This window comes from Camelus bactrianus, chromosome 17, assembly GCF_048773025.1.
Source record: "Camelus bactrianus isolate YW-2024 breed Bactrian camel chromosome 17, ASM4877302v1, whole genome shotgun sequence".
NCBI classification, from domain to species: Eukaryota; Metazoa; Chordata; class Mammalia; order Artiodactyla; family Camelidae; genus Camelus; species Camelus bactrianus.
This window is the reverse complement of record NC_133555.1, coordinates 32,019,114-32,034,942: the sequence shown is the minus strand read 5'-3', so window position 1 is coordinate 32,034,942 and position 15,829 is coordinate 32,019,114. Positions and strand designations below refer to the sequence as shown.

The 15,829-nt window shown below is 53.7% G+C and overlaps 2 protein-coding genes across 12 annotated transcripts in view; both read left to right on the top strand.

The window, feature by feature from the left end:
- GLYCTK (glycerate kinase) overlaps positions 1 to 6,017 on the top strand; it is a 29,522-nt gene extending 23,505 nt beyond the window's left edge. The window contains exon 5 of the mRNA XM_074344765.1: positions 5,884 to 6,017. Within this exon, the coding sequence (XP_074200866.1) occupies positions 5,884 to 5,931 (48 nt within the window). The 3' untranslated portion in view covers positions 5,932 to 6,017. The remainder of the gene's footprint in view (positions 1 to 5,883) is intronic.
- DNAH1 (dynein axonemal heavy chain 1) overlaps positions 5,918 to 15,829 on the top strand; it is a 70,384-nt gene continuing 60,472 nt past the window's right edge. For 10 of the 11 annotated variants that reach the window (XM_074344755.1, XM_074344760.1, XM_074344757.1 and 7 more), the window contains exons 1-7: positions 5,918 to 6,253; positions 7,331 to 7,403; positions 9,590 to 9,764; positions 10,193 to 10,349; positions 11,305 to 11,437; positions 13,961 to 14,122; positions 14,689 to 14,941. In XM_074344755.1, the coding sequence (XP_074200856.1) occupies positions 5,918 to 6,253; positions 7,331 to 7,403; positions 9,590 to 9,764; positions 10,193 to 10,349; positions 11,305 to 11,437; positions 13,961 to 14,122; positions 14,689 to 14,941 (1,289 nt within the window). The remainder of the gene's footprint in view (positions 6,254 to 7,330; positions 7,404 to 9,589; positions 9,765 to 10,192; positions 10,350 to 11,304; positions 11,438 to 13,960; positions 14,123 to 14,688; positions 14,942 to 15,829) is intronic. The other variant, XM_074344761.1, reaches the window with a different exon arrangement.

The window sequence follows — 15,829 nt, the reverse complement described above, 5'->3', positions numbered from 1 at the left end:
GTCTGGAATTGCAGGTCAGAGGGAGGAGGTAGGCTGGGGTGTGAAGTGTGGTCACATGTAGCTGGGTGGTTGTCAGTGGCCACCATCTTCAGGGTGATGGGCTGGTATGGGTTGCTCTGTCTTCTAGAGATTTCCTATGGGTCCTTTCAGGACTGATGGACTAAGGACTGCTGGGAAAAGCAGCACCCCTGGTCCCCACCGCTCACACCCATCCTTCAGTTGGGGGCTACAGCAGTGACCATTGCATGGTTGCCTGCCAAGAGTACTCACTATGGTCCCCTGAGGAGAGGAATGTGAGTGTGTTCTGTGGACTGAAGCAATCAGGGAGGGCTTCCTGAGGAGTTGAAGCCTGAGAATAGATAGAAAGTGGTAGAAAAACTGAAAGAGGGAGGAAATCCCATTCAGGAAGCTCCATATGAATACAGATGGGAGTGGGATTGGGCTGGGGGCTGGGATGAGGGCAAGCATTCATGGGTGACTGGTCCTCAATCCCCTGGAACTCCTTTTCACTCCACCTCCCTGAGCTCTGCGCTTTCAAGGTCTTGTCTGTCAAACTGACTATGTGGATGAAAGGAGAATTAATTTGTCTCCATTTTTATTCATCAGAGAAAGCACTGGGCAGAGCTGCTGAGGCCAGTTGGCCAATGGCAGAGAAGGGGAGGAATGGGGAGGCCTGGGGAGAAGGGGAGCCTCAGGCCTGGCCTAGCCCTCTAATGCCTTCCACGCTTGTGACTTTGTTTCTCTTGGCAGCAGCTTGGAGCTCCTGGCCTAGTAGACCAGAGGGATATCCTGGGGCCCAAGAAGCCAGCTGGGGGCAGGTGGGGAGCGGTTAGTTCCAGCCACCCCATCTGGATGCCTGTCGTCCTCCGTTCTGGCTGGCTGGCCACGTGAAAGACCCATTCTGCCACCCATTCACACAGGGCTTTCATGTCTGCAGCTAGTGAAGCATTCCTCCCAGCCTCAGTGCTGCCAACATGAAGGCACAGGGGAGGGGGTAGCCCAGGCCTGCCATGCCCCTCAGACCCTGTGCCCGAAGTCATGGGCCTGGGCCAGGGTGCCCTGAGCAGCCTATCTGCCCAAGCCCTAAGTTTCCAGGCCACTAGAGATGGGCAGAGAACCTCTCCCCATCCCCCAAACTCTTGCAGGGATGTGGTCTCTCCCCATTTCAACAAGAGCAAGGCTGGCCTCCCTTCCAGCCCATATAGGGCAAAAGACACCCCCCAACACAGGAGGGGCAGGAGCCCAGGGTGGGGTCATAGCTCAGCCCTTTGTTCCTCTCCCACGAAATAGGTAGACATGGTGGCCTCCAGAGCAGGGCAGGAAGATCAAAGTCTGAAACCATGTCCAACCATTGGAGAAGGTGGCATTTGAGGGTGGGTACTTGAGACTCAGGAGATCAGGGACTGACCCACAGTCCCCTGCCAAGGAAGGAGGCAGTCACCCCTTTAGAGGGGCAAAGTGGAGCTGGCAGGGCTTCTGGAAAAGCAGCACCCCCTGGTCCCTGCCATGCAAACCCACCAGTTGAGGGACACAGCAGTGACCACTGCATAGCAGTGGGTGAGTGACTCTGGGGGCTAGATCTCCTGAGAGTGGACCCTTCCCGCAGTGGCCCGTCCATCTGTCCAGAAGCCGTGGTCCCTATGATGTCACCAACCTGCTGCGTTGCTTGGCAACTTTCCAGGATTAGTGCTCTGCCCTGTCATCCCTGACGTCCCACCATGGGCTGATGTTGCCCTGGCAACCAGATGGGTATTGCAGCTTTTTGGACAGCTATACCCAGTGTGGGAAGTGACAGGCAAAAACAGAGAAACAGGTGTCTCTCCACAGGGTGAGTGGAGTAATATGCCTATCCCTAGACCTACAGAGGAGCCAGGCTGCCCAGGACAGGGCTTTGGGAGTGTCTGTCCTCTTAAGAGCTGTGGCCACCCTTGCCTCCAATCCTCCTTCTCCTTCCTTCTTTCCTTCTGTGAGGGTCTCTGAGTACCTATTGTGTGAGTGCCAACAAGAAAAGCAAAGTAAACCATGATTCAGGCTCAGGAAAGGTTGCATCAGAATTGGGTGTTGGAGGATGAATAGGAGTTGGCCAGAAGTAGGAATTGGTGGAGAGAGATGTTCTTGACAGAGGAAGCAGAAGCCAGTGTAAAGAGTGAATTACTCTCTCATCACAGCTTGTGGCCTGGTCTCTGTGGCTTTCTCACTTAGTAGACATTCTATCGTAGAGACAGGGGTCCAGTTCAAATCTGGCTACTTAGTCTCCAGTACAGTTTCTGGCACCAAGCCAGCATTATTAAGGTGTAAAATAAAATTGGATATTTGCAAAATGAGCATCAGGACCTACCATTTCCCTCTAACACTAACCTGGCTTACCAAGCCTCAGTTTTCCTGTCTATGAAATGGGGCCAATTGTGAGAAGGCTCTGGGCAGGGGTGATTTTTACATTTTCTTTTGGTTTGTAACCTACCTCTTTTCCTTATAGAAAAATGGAAAGACTGGTACAGTGGGCATCTGTAAACCTTCAGATTCCCTAATTATTAGTATCGGACCATTTCTGCTTTATCTCCTTTCTTTTTGTGGTTACCTATATATAAATTTTTCTGAACCATGTGAAAGGAACTCGAGGCAGCAGACATCCTGACATTTGTCCTGAAATTCTTTGGCCCACATCAGCTGAGACAGAGACAGTCTCCTATATAACCACAATAGCACTATCATATCTGAGAAAATTAACAATAATTCAATATCCAGGACAGTAAGGAGGATCAAAGCCTGAACTCAAGCCAGGTCTTGGAGCAGATGGGGGCCTGAGACCAGGGAATGGGGGCAATTGTATCTACTGCTCACCCAGAGGATGGCTGAGGGCTGAGGTGAAGTTGCAGCCTTGTGGGTGTTTGTGGCTGTTTTAGCAGTCTCCCTGAGAACAGAAGAGACCCTTTCTGCAGTGACCTGACCATGGGGCCTGCAGCTGTGACTTAAATATAGATTTCCAATTCGTAAATTTCCCCAATTATTTTCCCCATATTATTTACATAGCTTTTTTTTTTTTTTTTTTAAACCAGGATTCAAAGTCGTCGCACTTTGAAAACGTATTTTGGTTCTTTTGTCTCTTTTTCTGAAAGAGTCTGGGAGAGGAGATGGGTAATGGAGCCTGGATTGGAGAGCCTAGAGGGCTGGCCCTTAACCTGGCCGGCACCCAACCTGGCGCCCCAGGCTCGGGGCTAGTCCCAGGCGTGGGTGGAGAAGACGCAGGTCGGGGTGGGAGGAACCAAGTTCCGGAGTGTGTAGGGGAGGCCAGTGCAGACCTGCGGAGGTTCACTGACGGAAGCTCCCGCCCGCCTTGCCGGATGGTCCCGTCCCTTAGCAACGAGCCCAGCGGCTCTCCCTAGCGACGGGCCGCCAGACCCCACACCCAGCGGTGGAGCGGGTAGGTCGACCGGTAGGTCCGTAGGTCGTAGGTGGGAGGTAGGTCGGTGGGCCCAAGGGATGGCGAGGTGAGAGCCTTCTGGGGGACCTGTATAAGGCTGGGAGGGCGAGTGCCACAGGAAGGACGCCCTCCCGGCCCAGGGTCCACGTCCTGGTCCAAGAGCCTCGTTTTCCCTACCTCTGAGAATTAAGAATAGGCTCAATTTCCACCGCAGAGATTTAAATGAGATATTGCATGAACTACATCTAAGCCCCCACTGCCATTCACCATTCCCAGCGCTGTGCCTTCCAGGGCCACCCCACCATCGTACTGGCTGGTTCCCTTCCACAAATGAGAGGGTGCCCAGCAGAGGCCATGCTGGGGGCCACGTCCTCTCCCACTTACCAGCACACTTTTTTCCGTGCAGAGGCTGCCATCATATGTGGAGCTGTGACAGGAGGCAGAGGTCTGTCTGTCTGTCTGTCTGTCACAGATCCTGTCCACACTGGCAAGGCACAGGTGCCTGGAGCTGGGGTGAGATTGGAAGGGAGACGTCGATCCTTGTGAGGGGCTGAGGGATGGAGGGGAAACAGAATTCTGAGTTTGCAGCTCACCCTCACATCTTCCTTCCTGGGACAGGCCTGGATGCATGCCCCCAATGCTGCCCTGTTCAGAAGGAAAGGGCTCACAGGGGCAGCACATCCACAGATCACAGACTTCTTTTGCCCCTAGTCACCCTGCAGATTCCTGGACATTTCTGCCTCTGTTATCTCTGCCAGTATTATAACAGCCCAGGAAACAGTCAAGCATATTCAAACCCATCTGAGAGCCAGAGAGACCAGGGGAATAGAATGTCTTCCTGTGGGGCTGGGACCTGGCCTCTTCAAGGCCTGCTCTTTCTATTTGGTGATTTTGTTCAAAGATGAAGCAGACAACTGTGGGTTTGCAGCCATGATGGGACCAAGCTCCAGTGGGTCCTTTGTCATTCAGGGTGCCTGGGAAGGGCTGGCTATGTCAAGACAGGTGGGCCAGATCCAGTATCATTTGCAACCCCAGCCCTGGGAGGCGGCTGGCCACTAGGGAGGGATTCAGGGAGCAGAGTTCTGGTGGGACGTGCCTGGCTGGCTGGAAGCTGATGGGCCTTTGGGCTGAAAATGTGGGATATCCTGCCAGAGCCCCATCTGCGCTTCACAATTCCTCAAATGATCTCGCCAACTCACCACCTTCTTCTTAGAAATAGACTCAGCAGCTGCAGGCTGCTTCAGCACTGCTTTGCCCCAGACAGCCCTGGCCATACTCCCCACCCTTCAGGTCAGTCCAGGCAAGATTCCCCTGCCATGGTCCAACAGGGGCCTGCACTGGCTGGTCTCACCACATGTCTAAAATGGAGATAATGAGTCACGAATCACCCAGCTTTAGCAGTCTGTACTGCAAGCTTCTGGTTGCTTTGTTCCAGTGTGTGTTGGTGGGGGGCAGGGGGATGGGGCCTTGCTCAGGCCAGGTCTCCATTTCCTTTTGTTAAGATGCCCCTTCCCTTTTTAATTGACATTTTTATCGAGAAAATTGTAAACTGACTCTCTTTTTATTTTTACACCAGCATTACACGCAAATCTCTTCTTTCTCATACCCCTGTCCAATTTTCTATAATGCTCCCCTGACCAAAGTTTCCCCCAAGTGATGCATTTTGAGGTAGCCAAAAGCAACAGTGGCTTGGCAAGGGCTTGCTTGCCCCACCATAAAAACTCTGCAAACTCTTGTCCTCGGGATATGTGCACAATCTAATGGCGTGTCTCCTGTTCCTTTGGGGAGATAAAAGGGTGTAGGTTTTATCAGCTGGGCTGACTCTGAGAGTGAGGGTGGGTGAATATCTTTCTGTTGCTGGCAGAGGGATCTGGGGGCCAACAGAGGCTCAGGGTCCCTCGGGGGAGGCAGTTTAATCCTCTGGCTCTTGGGGTAGGATAGGGGAGATAGGCATGGGTGGGGGATGCAGGGCATGGCCCAGTGCCCCACACTCAGGGCAGTCTGGCAGGGCTGGGAGGGGGTTGGGGGGCACTGAGGGTGCCTCTGGATCTGGCTAAAAGTCATTTTGGGGAAAACCAAACAGGGCCTTCATTGAGTGGGTGAGCTCTGGGCCTCCCTCCTTATCTCTACTTGTGAGAAGCCGACCTTGCTCTCTAACATGGGGAAGGGGGTGGGAAAGTACAGAAGGATGCATGGGGGTGGGGGGCGTCTGGAGATCATTCAGCCGTTGACTCTGGGGTCTTATTTCTCACATGCAGCATCTAGGGAAGTCCCTACTGTCTCCTGGTGGGAACTTCCTGGCACTAGGTGTCTGTCCAGATCAGGTAGTACTCCCTCTGTTATCCATGCATAGAGGGCTGGGGCATGTTGTGGGTGGTGGACTAGGCGACCCTGTATCCTGGTGATCCTGGGGGATGAGCAGAGGCTGGAAAGGGCCCACTGACACCAGTATCTTCTCCTAGGAGCTCTGGCTGGGGCATCGCCCTGAGAAGCAGCATGGAGCAACCTAACAGAGAGGGCTACAACCCAGGAAGAAGCCCTCAGGGCCCAGAGGGCAGTGGTACTCCTGCAGGCCAAGACTGTAGTCTGAGAGACCTAGAGCGCAACCTGGAGAGGATTCTTCTGGGACCAGATTCTGGGTTGGAGAAGCTTCCTCCAAGCCCTGAGCCCAAGACCCCACCTTTACCCCTGCCCCTGGATCCACCCATGACCTCAGATTTGGGGCAGCCCCAGAAGTTGCCCCTGACAGGCACTGATAAGAAGTACCCTCTGATGAAGCAGCGTGGGTTCTACTCTGACATCCTCAGCCCTGGAAGCTTGGATAAACTTGGGGTAATTGTGGCAGCCATACCCTACTAAGCCCGAGTCTTCCTTGTAGGTTCCTTTTGCCCGCCCTTCCTTCCTGCCTTCCTGCTTTCCTGCCTTCCTTCTTTCCTTCCTCCCTTCCTCCCTTCCTTCCTTCCGTTTGTTCACTTATCCATTTATCCACCCATCTATCCAGCCATCCATTTGTCAGTCTAGCAACTTTTCCACCCACCCACCCATCTGCTCATCTTTCTGACCATCCATCTCTGTCTTTTCATTCAACAATTCATTTCTGAGCGCCTGCTTTGTGACAGGCCCTGGACTAAGCCCTGGTGACAGTGAGGATGAGACATCTATGTCCCAGTTGTCATGGGGCAATGGCTTTGGTGGGGAAGTACCTCCTCACCCCACCCCACCTATGATTGGAGAGAGGTCCTTGGGTAGGTGGTGTACTACTGAGATCTATGAGATAGGTATGAGTTTGCTGGGCAAGATAGGGGCTGAGGAGAATGTTCCAGGTAGGGAGAACAGAAGGTACAAAGACTTGAGGTCCCTAACAGAGGCCAGGCCCACGTGGAGGAGAAGGGTAAAGATAGGAGGGGAGAGATGGAGGGCAAGGAGAAGCTGAAGAAGGGATGTAATTAGGGCAGAGATCACCGAGCCTTAGGAAAGTTTTAGGCAGGGGAGGGGCCAAGGGAGATAGGGCAGGACCCACTGATAGCCACTACGCCAGGGGTCCAGAGTGCCCTTGGGAGTGGAGGAAGACACAGAGACACCTGCTGGCCCGTCCGTACCTCTGATGTGTGTCTTGTGACTCAGCCCCTGGACACACTTCATGAGTGTTCTCAGAGTGAGGAGGGGAGCTGTGCAGAACCAGAATTGGGTAGGGCCAGGGGTGTCTCAGGTGGCCACAGCTTGTCACCTTCTGTGGCCTCTGAATGGGGAGTTGTGTGAATTACTCTTCACTGGTTCTTCCCTGTCTCTGAGCCCCTGGGCTGGTCCCTGATGGTCTTTGGGGGATACATCTGGCCTTGGGGGTCCTTCTAGATCCTGCCTATCCTAGGGATGTAGACACTTCCTCAAGGCTGTGGGGTTTGGTTTCAGAAAGTATGTCGTGGTCCCTGCGTGAACCAGGACCTTCTGCGGCAGGCCGACTTGGATAAGTTCACCCCAAAAGGTCAGTGCCCAGGAGGGCTGGGTGGTTGGGTGCCTTTAGCCTCTGAAGCTAGGCCTCTGGCCTTAGGGAGATGACCTCCTCTTGGCTGAGGGTCTCAGTTTCCTCCACTGTAAAATGGGACTAACAAGAGGCAAGATGCTTTGCAAGGCCCAGCTTGCGGTGAGCACTCAGTGAACTACAGGTGCTTGATCATGACTCTTGTGACCAGGACACCGTGGGGCTGGGGCTGCTGAGGGCAGGACCCCAGTTCTCTCTGCCCAGCTGGGGACAGTAGGGCATTGACCTGTGTATTTCCTGCCTCCTGGGCAACGTGGGCTTGGAGGAGGCCAGGATTGTGTCTGAGTTGTTAACCCAGCTCAGGCTCCATCACCTAGAACAGGGTTTGGCACAGGAAGGCGCCCAGGAGATCTTTGCTGAAGGGGGAAGAAGGACCTTCCCATTAGGCTCCGTGGTGAGTCTTGTAAGGCCTGGGGCAGGTCTGTGGAGGAAGGGAGGGCAGTCCCCAGTGGCAGAGGGGAGAGGAGGTTGACTCCAGGAGAGGCAGTGAGCAGGGGGTGCCCTGAGAGGCAGTGACTAGCAGACTGGACATCCCCTTCAATTGGGCCCAGATGCCCCAGGGTCCCAGCTATCTGTCCCCTAGTCTACCCCCAGGAGAGGCCTGGCTCTGTTTATATTAGTCCTCTAGGGGTCCATGGACCTCTTGGGAGTCTGGGAACCCCCAAAAGTGGCACAGGAAACATCTCACGTATGTGCATTTGTGCAGTGATCTGAGGACCCAGCCAATTGTGTTCAGCAGTTTCACTAGTATCTGTGGCCCAGAAAATGGTTACAAACCACAAATCAAGGGCTATGGGAGAGCTGGGAATGGTGCTCCTACCATCCACGGTGGGGGTGGGGGTGGGCAGGGGGATGGTCAGCTGCCCTGCAGCCCCACCCACATGAGGAAAAGCGGCCTGAAAGGCCACAGGGTGGGGCAGTCAGGGTTCTTTACAGAAGGCTAAGCAGAGGCCTGAGAATCCTGCTTAGGGCTCACAGACTAGCAGAGGTGGGGGCCAGGTATGCTGTCCTCACGCTGGCTCCATCTTGGCTCCTCAGATGCAGGGCCAGGGCGAGAATTTCATGATCCTAGGTGTGGGATGTGTCACAGACCCACAGGCCCTGGAGTGGATGACCAGGGATCTGAAAACTGCCTTCTGGGCCAGACTTTTTTGGTAGGTGGGGTTCCCCCAGCCCCTCTGGTAAGAGAGCTGACTTAGCTGAAGGTGGATGGCCTCTGCTGAGCTTCTGGAAGCTCCTGTAGAGCCCCAGTGGGTAACCCCAAGGGGCCCTCCTATGGTTGACTGCATCTTGACCTCAGAGGCGTAAGGCCCAAGGAGGGGCTCACTAGGGCCCCCCGGGGAGTGCATGGGAGCCGTCACCAAGCTGTCCAGAGCCCACCCAGGCCCTGGGAAAGGGGCTTATCTCCTGAAGCATTTTCCTGCACCCCATTCTCCACCTTAATGGTCTTGGTTTGCCTGGGACTTTCCTTCCCACTTAACACCCTGAGTCCTGGGAAACTGGAATGTCACCCTATTAATGGGTCTCTCTCCACCAGCTCCCCTGGCCTCGGATCTGGAAGGGAAGCCTGTCTAAGGAGGGGTGGCCATTTTGTGACTCTAGGGTCCCTTGGGTCCATGGTGGCAGTGCTGCCCACTCCTACAGAATCCAAGATGCCTTGAGTCTGGAAATGGTCCCAATGAGTGAATGGTATTCAGGCTCCGAGATGCTTAGGAGGGCCTCTGGGCTAGAGATGGCAGGAACTCATCCCAGATGTGCAGGGAGCTAGCACCTTGCCTTCCTGTCCAGTTGTAATCCTCGATGGTAGTTTGATTCAACATCTGGCTTGAGCAAAGGCCCCTGGCACCGGGGTCGTGGGCAGCATGGAGAGGGATGGTCAGACGTGCTGGCTCTGGGCAGAAAGAACAGGACCAAAACAAACCTTCTAGAGGCCATTGTCCTCCAGGCTCTCGCTCCCTAGGGTGCCTAGTGCCACATCTGGCTTCTCCCTGCCACTGCCCAGCCACAGACCAGCGCTGAGCTTCCTATGTCCCAAAGCATGCACATCTGGTACCTGCCTGGCACTATGTCTTTGGGGTATTGGGCCCCGGCCTGAGCCCCCTGCAGCTCCTGCTCCCGCCCCTCTGCAGTCAGAACATTTGAGGTTCCTGAGGACTTTGAGGAGCGCCTGGAGCATCAGCGCATCAGGTCCACCACCAAGCTGCTCACCCAGACTGACTTCCCACTGCAGGCCTACGAGCCCAAGGTGCAGGTGCCCTACCTGGTGCTGCCGGGCCAGTGCCCCCGCAAGATTGAGATTGAGAGGTATGGCTGGGTGTCCTCTGGGAGGTGGCATCTGCCCAACCCAAGGGGTGAGGGACAGTAGGCAACTCGGTGACCATCCTCACAACAGAAGTTACTACGAGGGGTCTGTGTGCAAGTGTTCAAATAAAATCTTCTAGCCCTTTGGTGTCTTAATAGGAACAAATTGCTTTCTTTGCTGTGGAATCAGGGAGGATGGCATTTAAGTCAAGGGACTGGAACTGCCAGGCAGGATGGAAGGGCAGTGGGGGCCCAGGACACCAGCCCCAGCCATCACAGCACTTCCTGATGAGTCCCAGAGGGGCAGAGGGCCTGCAGGGGTCCCTGGGCCACACCCCTACCGCCTCAACTCCATGAGCCCTTGCTGACACCCATGGAGGCACATCACATGAGCCGAGCTGTCCTGAGATTCTCTCGTCTCCCTCGGCCAGGAGGAAGCGGCTGTACCTGAGTCTGGACATCGAGCAGTTGCTGGCCAGCGAGGGCATCGACTCTGACAAGCTCATGCCCAGGCACCCCGACCCCCACAACCCCCAGACCATCGAGCAAGGTCATGACCCGCTCTTCCCTGTCTATCTCCCACTGAAGGTGAGCCCAGCTTCTATGGAGGGCTGATGGTCAGGGGGTAGGAGTGCAGGACATGAGCTTCAGAGTCAGACGCAAAAGGCGATCCCATGATATCACAAGAACTCACTCGTCAAATTGGATAACTGCATAATAGGGGCTGCCTCTGTCCCCGCTCCACTGCCAGGGGTTTCAAGCATTCTGTGCTGGGGCAGGAGAGTCCCCAGGACCCCTGGGATGCTGATTGTCTGCTTCTTTCCTGGAAGCTTGGGGAGCCTGTGTATGTGATCTCTGTCCCTACCTGATGCATGGGCATCAAGAAGCAACCCAGCTGGACTGTGGAGTAGTGTACAGGCCTCCCTGACCACTGCTTCTGAGCTCACTAGGACAGGGCGACCTGGGGTGGAGGAGGGCGCCATTGTAGCCCCTTTAGGGTACCAGTGGGGAAACAGTCCAGGGAGGAGAGAGAGGGAGCATAGACTGCTCTGGTTTTCACCCGCCTCCCTGCCCTTTCTCTCCATGGCCCTGTACATCTCTTGCCTGGTGTTCCTAGTGGGGAAGCAGAGCTGAATCCAGATGCACATCACCCCACTAAGGATGGTTTCCTGACAACCTGAGTCTCCATTGTTTCTGACTCTGGGTGGGTGCTCAGGAAAATCCAAGGGCCTCCTCTTCCCTTGAGTCTGAGCTGGATGATCCTGGGGAATGGGAAAGAGAGACCATATCCTGCTCTGAGTCCCCAGATACCCCTCTGCCTGCACCTCAGGGTGGCTTGGTTAGATGAGGACCTAAGGTTTCACAGAGCCAGACCCAACAGACCCCTGTGAGCAGCAGGGGATCAGCCATCTGGTCCCTGGTCTTCAGCTCCTGCATCTGGGGAGGAAACTCCTGAGGCACCCCTACCCTCTGGCATGCCCAGATCACTTGGGGCCCGCCGGGAGTGAGCTGTCTCCTCCCAGCGTCCGCTGCTTTGTTCCAGGTATTTGACAATGAGGAGTTTGACTGCCGGACTCCCAGTGAGTGGATCAACATGGGATTGGAGCCGGGGTCTCAGAACAGGAAACCTGTCCCCGGAAAAGCCCTCCTGCCCACCGATGACTTCCTAGGGCATGGTGAGCAGTGCCGGTGGGGGCGAGGGGACAGGATTGTGGTCTGCACCATCCTGTCCTGGCAGCCGCATGGCCATGGACTCCTGGGCTGCTCTGGGGGCTCAACTGGAAGATGAGGGCCCTACCTTTTGAGGTCTCCCAGCTAGGATATAGGTGAACGAGCTAGCCACACAGAAGTAGGAAATGCAGGGACCAGGGATGTCATGGATAGGTGGGCTGGGGAAGGAACAGCTGGATAGTGTGTCCAATATTAAAGAGAAAGTCTTTGTTGGTAACAAAAAATATGCAAACTTATTGGAAATGTTCAAATATGCATAAGGGGCACCATTCAAGCCCTTCTATCCCATCATCCAGAAATCCCTGTTGTTCTAGCTGTAGCTAAGGCCTCTCGGCTTTCATCTCTGCATGGACAACACACACTATCACACGCTTGTTGGCAAACACACAGTCACAAGCACACTCTGTCGCACACACACCACCCCATGTACTCACACACACATACAGTTGCACTTATAGGCACATTTCATCCCACAAACACACACATGCCTACCATTACTCATGCACAACCACTATCACACCCACACGTACTTCCCTGCACTGATGTCGCACAGATTTGCCACATCTTGCTCTTGTCTGTGTCTGCCTCTCCTTTGCCCCAGGTCTGCCCTGGGGCTGCAGAAACTCTCTCCATTTTGCTGGTTTGGGGGTCAGTGCCAGGCTGACCTTCCATAGCTGCCACCCTGGCCTGCGTGACTGTTCTCTATGTTGGCATCCTAGGAAGGTCTGGATCGTGAGGTTGGGAGTTGGAGGTCCCCCGTGCAGGGCTGAGGGCTGCTCTGCTCCCTGCTCAGTGCTGTGGAGTGGGGAGTGGACCCAGCGGGCCATCGCCCAGGTGGGAGTTAGGACTGTGAGAGCCGTGCTGGTTTTAAGATTGCTCAGCTTCCAGGGGGCCCACAGTGAGTCTGCTGTGCAAGCTGTAAGTTTACGTTTCCATTTAAAAACACGTTAATGCTGGAATCAATTTCTCTGAACTAGACAAGAAGCCAGGATGTTCCCTTTACTTTGGACTTAATTACAAAAATAATTTAACTCGATTGTTCCCAGATCTCCAATTCCTGGTGATCAAACCAGAAGGTTTGGGGCTGCATTCACCTTAAACGCACCAGGTAGCAGCCTCCCCCGAAGTGCTTCTGCCTACACCCCGGGCTGGGGCTCCGGGGAACACTGGTGGGAGAGGGCCTCTCCAGGAATGTTTCTGCCAGGGACATCTTTTTTTCTCCTGGGAACTTCTTGTGACATCTTTTCCTCTAAGTTGAGTTAAGCCAAAGTCAGCATTTTCAAAAAGGAAACTAACTGGGAAGAGATGGGAAAAGCAAAACAGAACCAAAACCGGTGAGGTATAAACCACAGCAACCTCCTTTACTCATCTACCTGGTGTCAACTAGGGAGAGAATTTCCTCGGAATTCCGAGCCCTTCTTTCTTTGTCAGCCCAGATTATAGAACCCATCAGTTTGTTTTAAGCCGCAGTGTATTGAGGCCTCCGCTGGGCACTCTGCCAAGTGTATCTTCTATAAAAGTTTATTGAGTATCTACTAGGTACCAGCGTCCATTCTAGGGACAGGAACACAGCTGTGATCAAGACAGGATGAAGTCCCTTCTGTCCTTGGGGAGCTGACAGTAGCATGAGGAGGCTGACTAGAACCAGAGAGGATACACACACAGTGTGACTTTAGGCTCTGTGAGAGACAGAGTAACAGGTCAGAGAGTGCCTGGGGCAAAGGCACCATTTTAGGCAGAGATGCTTCTCTGAGGATAAGCCACTGAGCAGGGAACAAGCCAACAATGAGGTGACCTGGGTGAAGTCTGTTCCAGGCAGAGGGCACAGCCAATGCAAAGGCCCTGAGGCAGGAACAAACTCCAAAGTCACAGGAATAGCCAGACATCTGGTATGGCTGGAGAGGAATGAATAAGGGGGGCAGGAGGTGAGCTGGAGAAGTAGGCAAAGGCTTTCAGCCTAGGGAGTAGGTAGGGGGCCCATCCTGACCGTATAGGTCCTGAGACCCGCTTGGAGCCATTGCAGGGCTGCAATCTTCTACCCTGCTGTACCTTGTTCTGATGTGAGGGGATCAGCTGCCACGTGCAGCCTGTGGGAAGGACTTCCCCCTGGCCTTGGTTACCCTGAAGAGCTTTATACCCACCTAGATCCTCAATAGGTCTCTGCTTGGGGCTTACCTGCCTCCTGTCCCAACCCTGCTGTCCTTTGTCTCTTTCTGCCCCAATGGAGAGCATGGAGTCATGCAGAGCACAGGGCAGAGAGGCCTGGTCCTTCTGGCTCCTCCTGCCATCAGGGGCTTCCCAGAGGCCAGCTCAGCTGGGAGGAATCAGGCCCCCTGCTCAGCTGGAGCTTGGTAGGAAAGAGGCCAGACTAGTGACCACTGAGACCGTTCCCAGTACCTGCTGCCCACATGCAGAGGCCCATCCGTGCCCACAGCAGGGAGCACTAACAGGCTCCCTTCCTGTTTCAGAGGACCCTAAGAGTCAAAAGCTGAAATACAAATGGTGCAATGTTGGTGTCCTGGACTATGACAAGGAGAAGAAGCTCTACCTGGTGCACAAGACAAATGATGATGGTTTGGTGCGAGATGACATGGGGAAGCCCATCCTGAATGGAGGGGTCACCACTGAAGGTACCAGCTCTCTGCCCCTGCCTCAGATAGAACCCCTGCTCAGGCCAGGCCTGGCTTGTGACGGAGGCCAACCCCTCCCCAGGGCATAGCCAGCTCAGGTCTGAATTTCTCCTTCCTCTGTTTGTCCTGTGGCTGTCTGCCCCCTGATCAGTGAGAACCAGAGGACCTATCACTCAGAGACCCCAGGAAGGGCAGTTGGCCATTATTTGATATGCCTCCTCTGAGCAGCTGGCAGTGCTGCTTTCAGCATCATGTTGAGAAGGAGCCCGAGGCCCATCAAATAGTGATGTCTGCCCTGGGTGTGACATCTGGGAATGGGCACTTGAACCCCTGTGTAACTCCTTGTCTGTGCACAGCTCTTTGCAGTTTACAAAGCACTTTCACATCCATCCATGACAACTTGTGTCGTGAGCAGGTCGGGGAGTGTTGTCATACCCATTTTGCAGATATGATGGGGTCACTTGCTCAAGGCCACCACATACCAGCAGCAGATCCAGGCTGGTATCTGGTTCTCCTGCTGAAAGAGCCCAACGGCATGTTCCTTTCCCCCTCCCGCTCAACCCCAGGAAGGCCGCCCCTCCTGATCTGCCAGTACTGGGTGCCAAGGATTCAGCTTCTCTTTTGTGCTGAGGATCCACGTGTGTTCACACAACGTGTGGTCCGGGCCAACGCCCTGCGCAAGAACACAGAGGCACTGCTGTTATACAACCTGTATGTGGACTGCATGCCCTCTGAGGGCCAGCGGCTCATCAGTGAGCAGAGCCTGAGCAAGATCAAGCAGTGGGCCATGAGCACGCCCCGGATGCGCAAAGGACCCTCGTGAGTTCCCCCCAGACCCCCACACACGAGCATCACCTCGTCCAGGGAGCTGTCCAGTGGGGAAGTAGTGCTGCCCAGGGAAGGGGGTGCTCCCTCCATGCTCATCTGTTTGGGGCAGTCTTGCCCCTTGCACTATGGACTGCTTGGGCCACAATTTCTTGTTTATCTCCATTATCAATAGGAATTTATCAATTCTTATATACAAGGGGTTATAATCTGTTGCTACCATTTTTTATTTTGATGATCAAATTGTCCCAGATTTGACCAGTGGGAGCCTCTTTGAGTGATTCCTGTGTCCTTTTGATATGTTCTTGTTCTTTGAGCATGTCTTTACCTTCTGGCACAGCAAGAAGTTCCAGGCTCATCTTGTACTTTCTCTCAGACCCAGCCCTGAAATCAGCCATTTCTCTGAGGAGACTTGGTTCCTCTTAGTGGGAACCGGTATTTAGCAGCCAAGATTTCGTCATAAGATGTGCTCACTGCTACTGAGAAATCAATGCTTTGAGGCTCTTAGAGCAGCTAAATATGAGATATATATATTATTAATTTATTTTATATTATATCCTTATACTGCATTATGTTATATTTAACCTCCACGTACATGTCTCTATTTATCTATTACATACCTATCTGTTGATCTGTTGAAAACCATAAGTTCATACTGATACCTTCACATTGACTTCAAACCACAGGCCTCATTCTCACTTATACATATTTGTTACTTCTTTTTCCTAAAAGAAAATTGGCTTTCATTGTTCATAATATATTTACTTATTTGCTCAGTCTAGAACACACAGAAAGTAATTTCAATTGCTAATCCATACCCTTTGCAGGAATAACTCTAGTAAGTAGACTTTGATATTTGTTTAGTTTTCTTTTTCTCTTTAG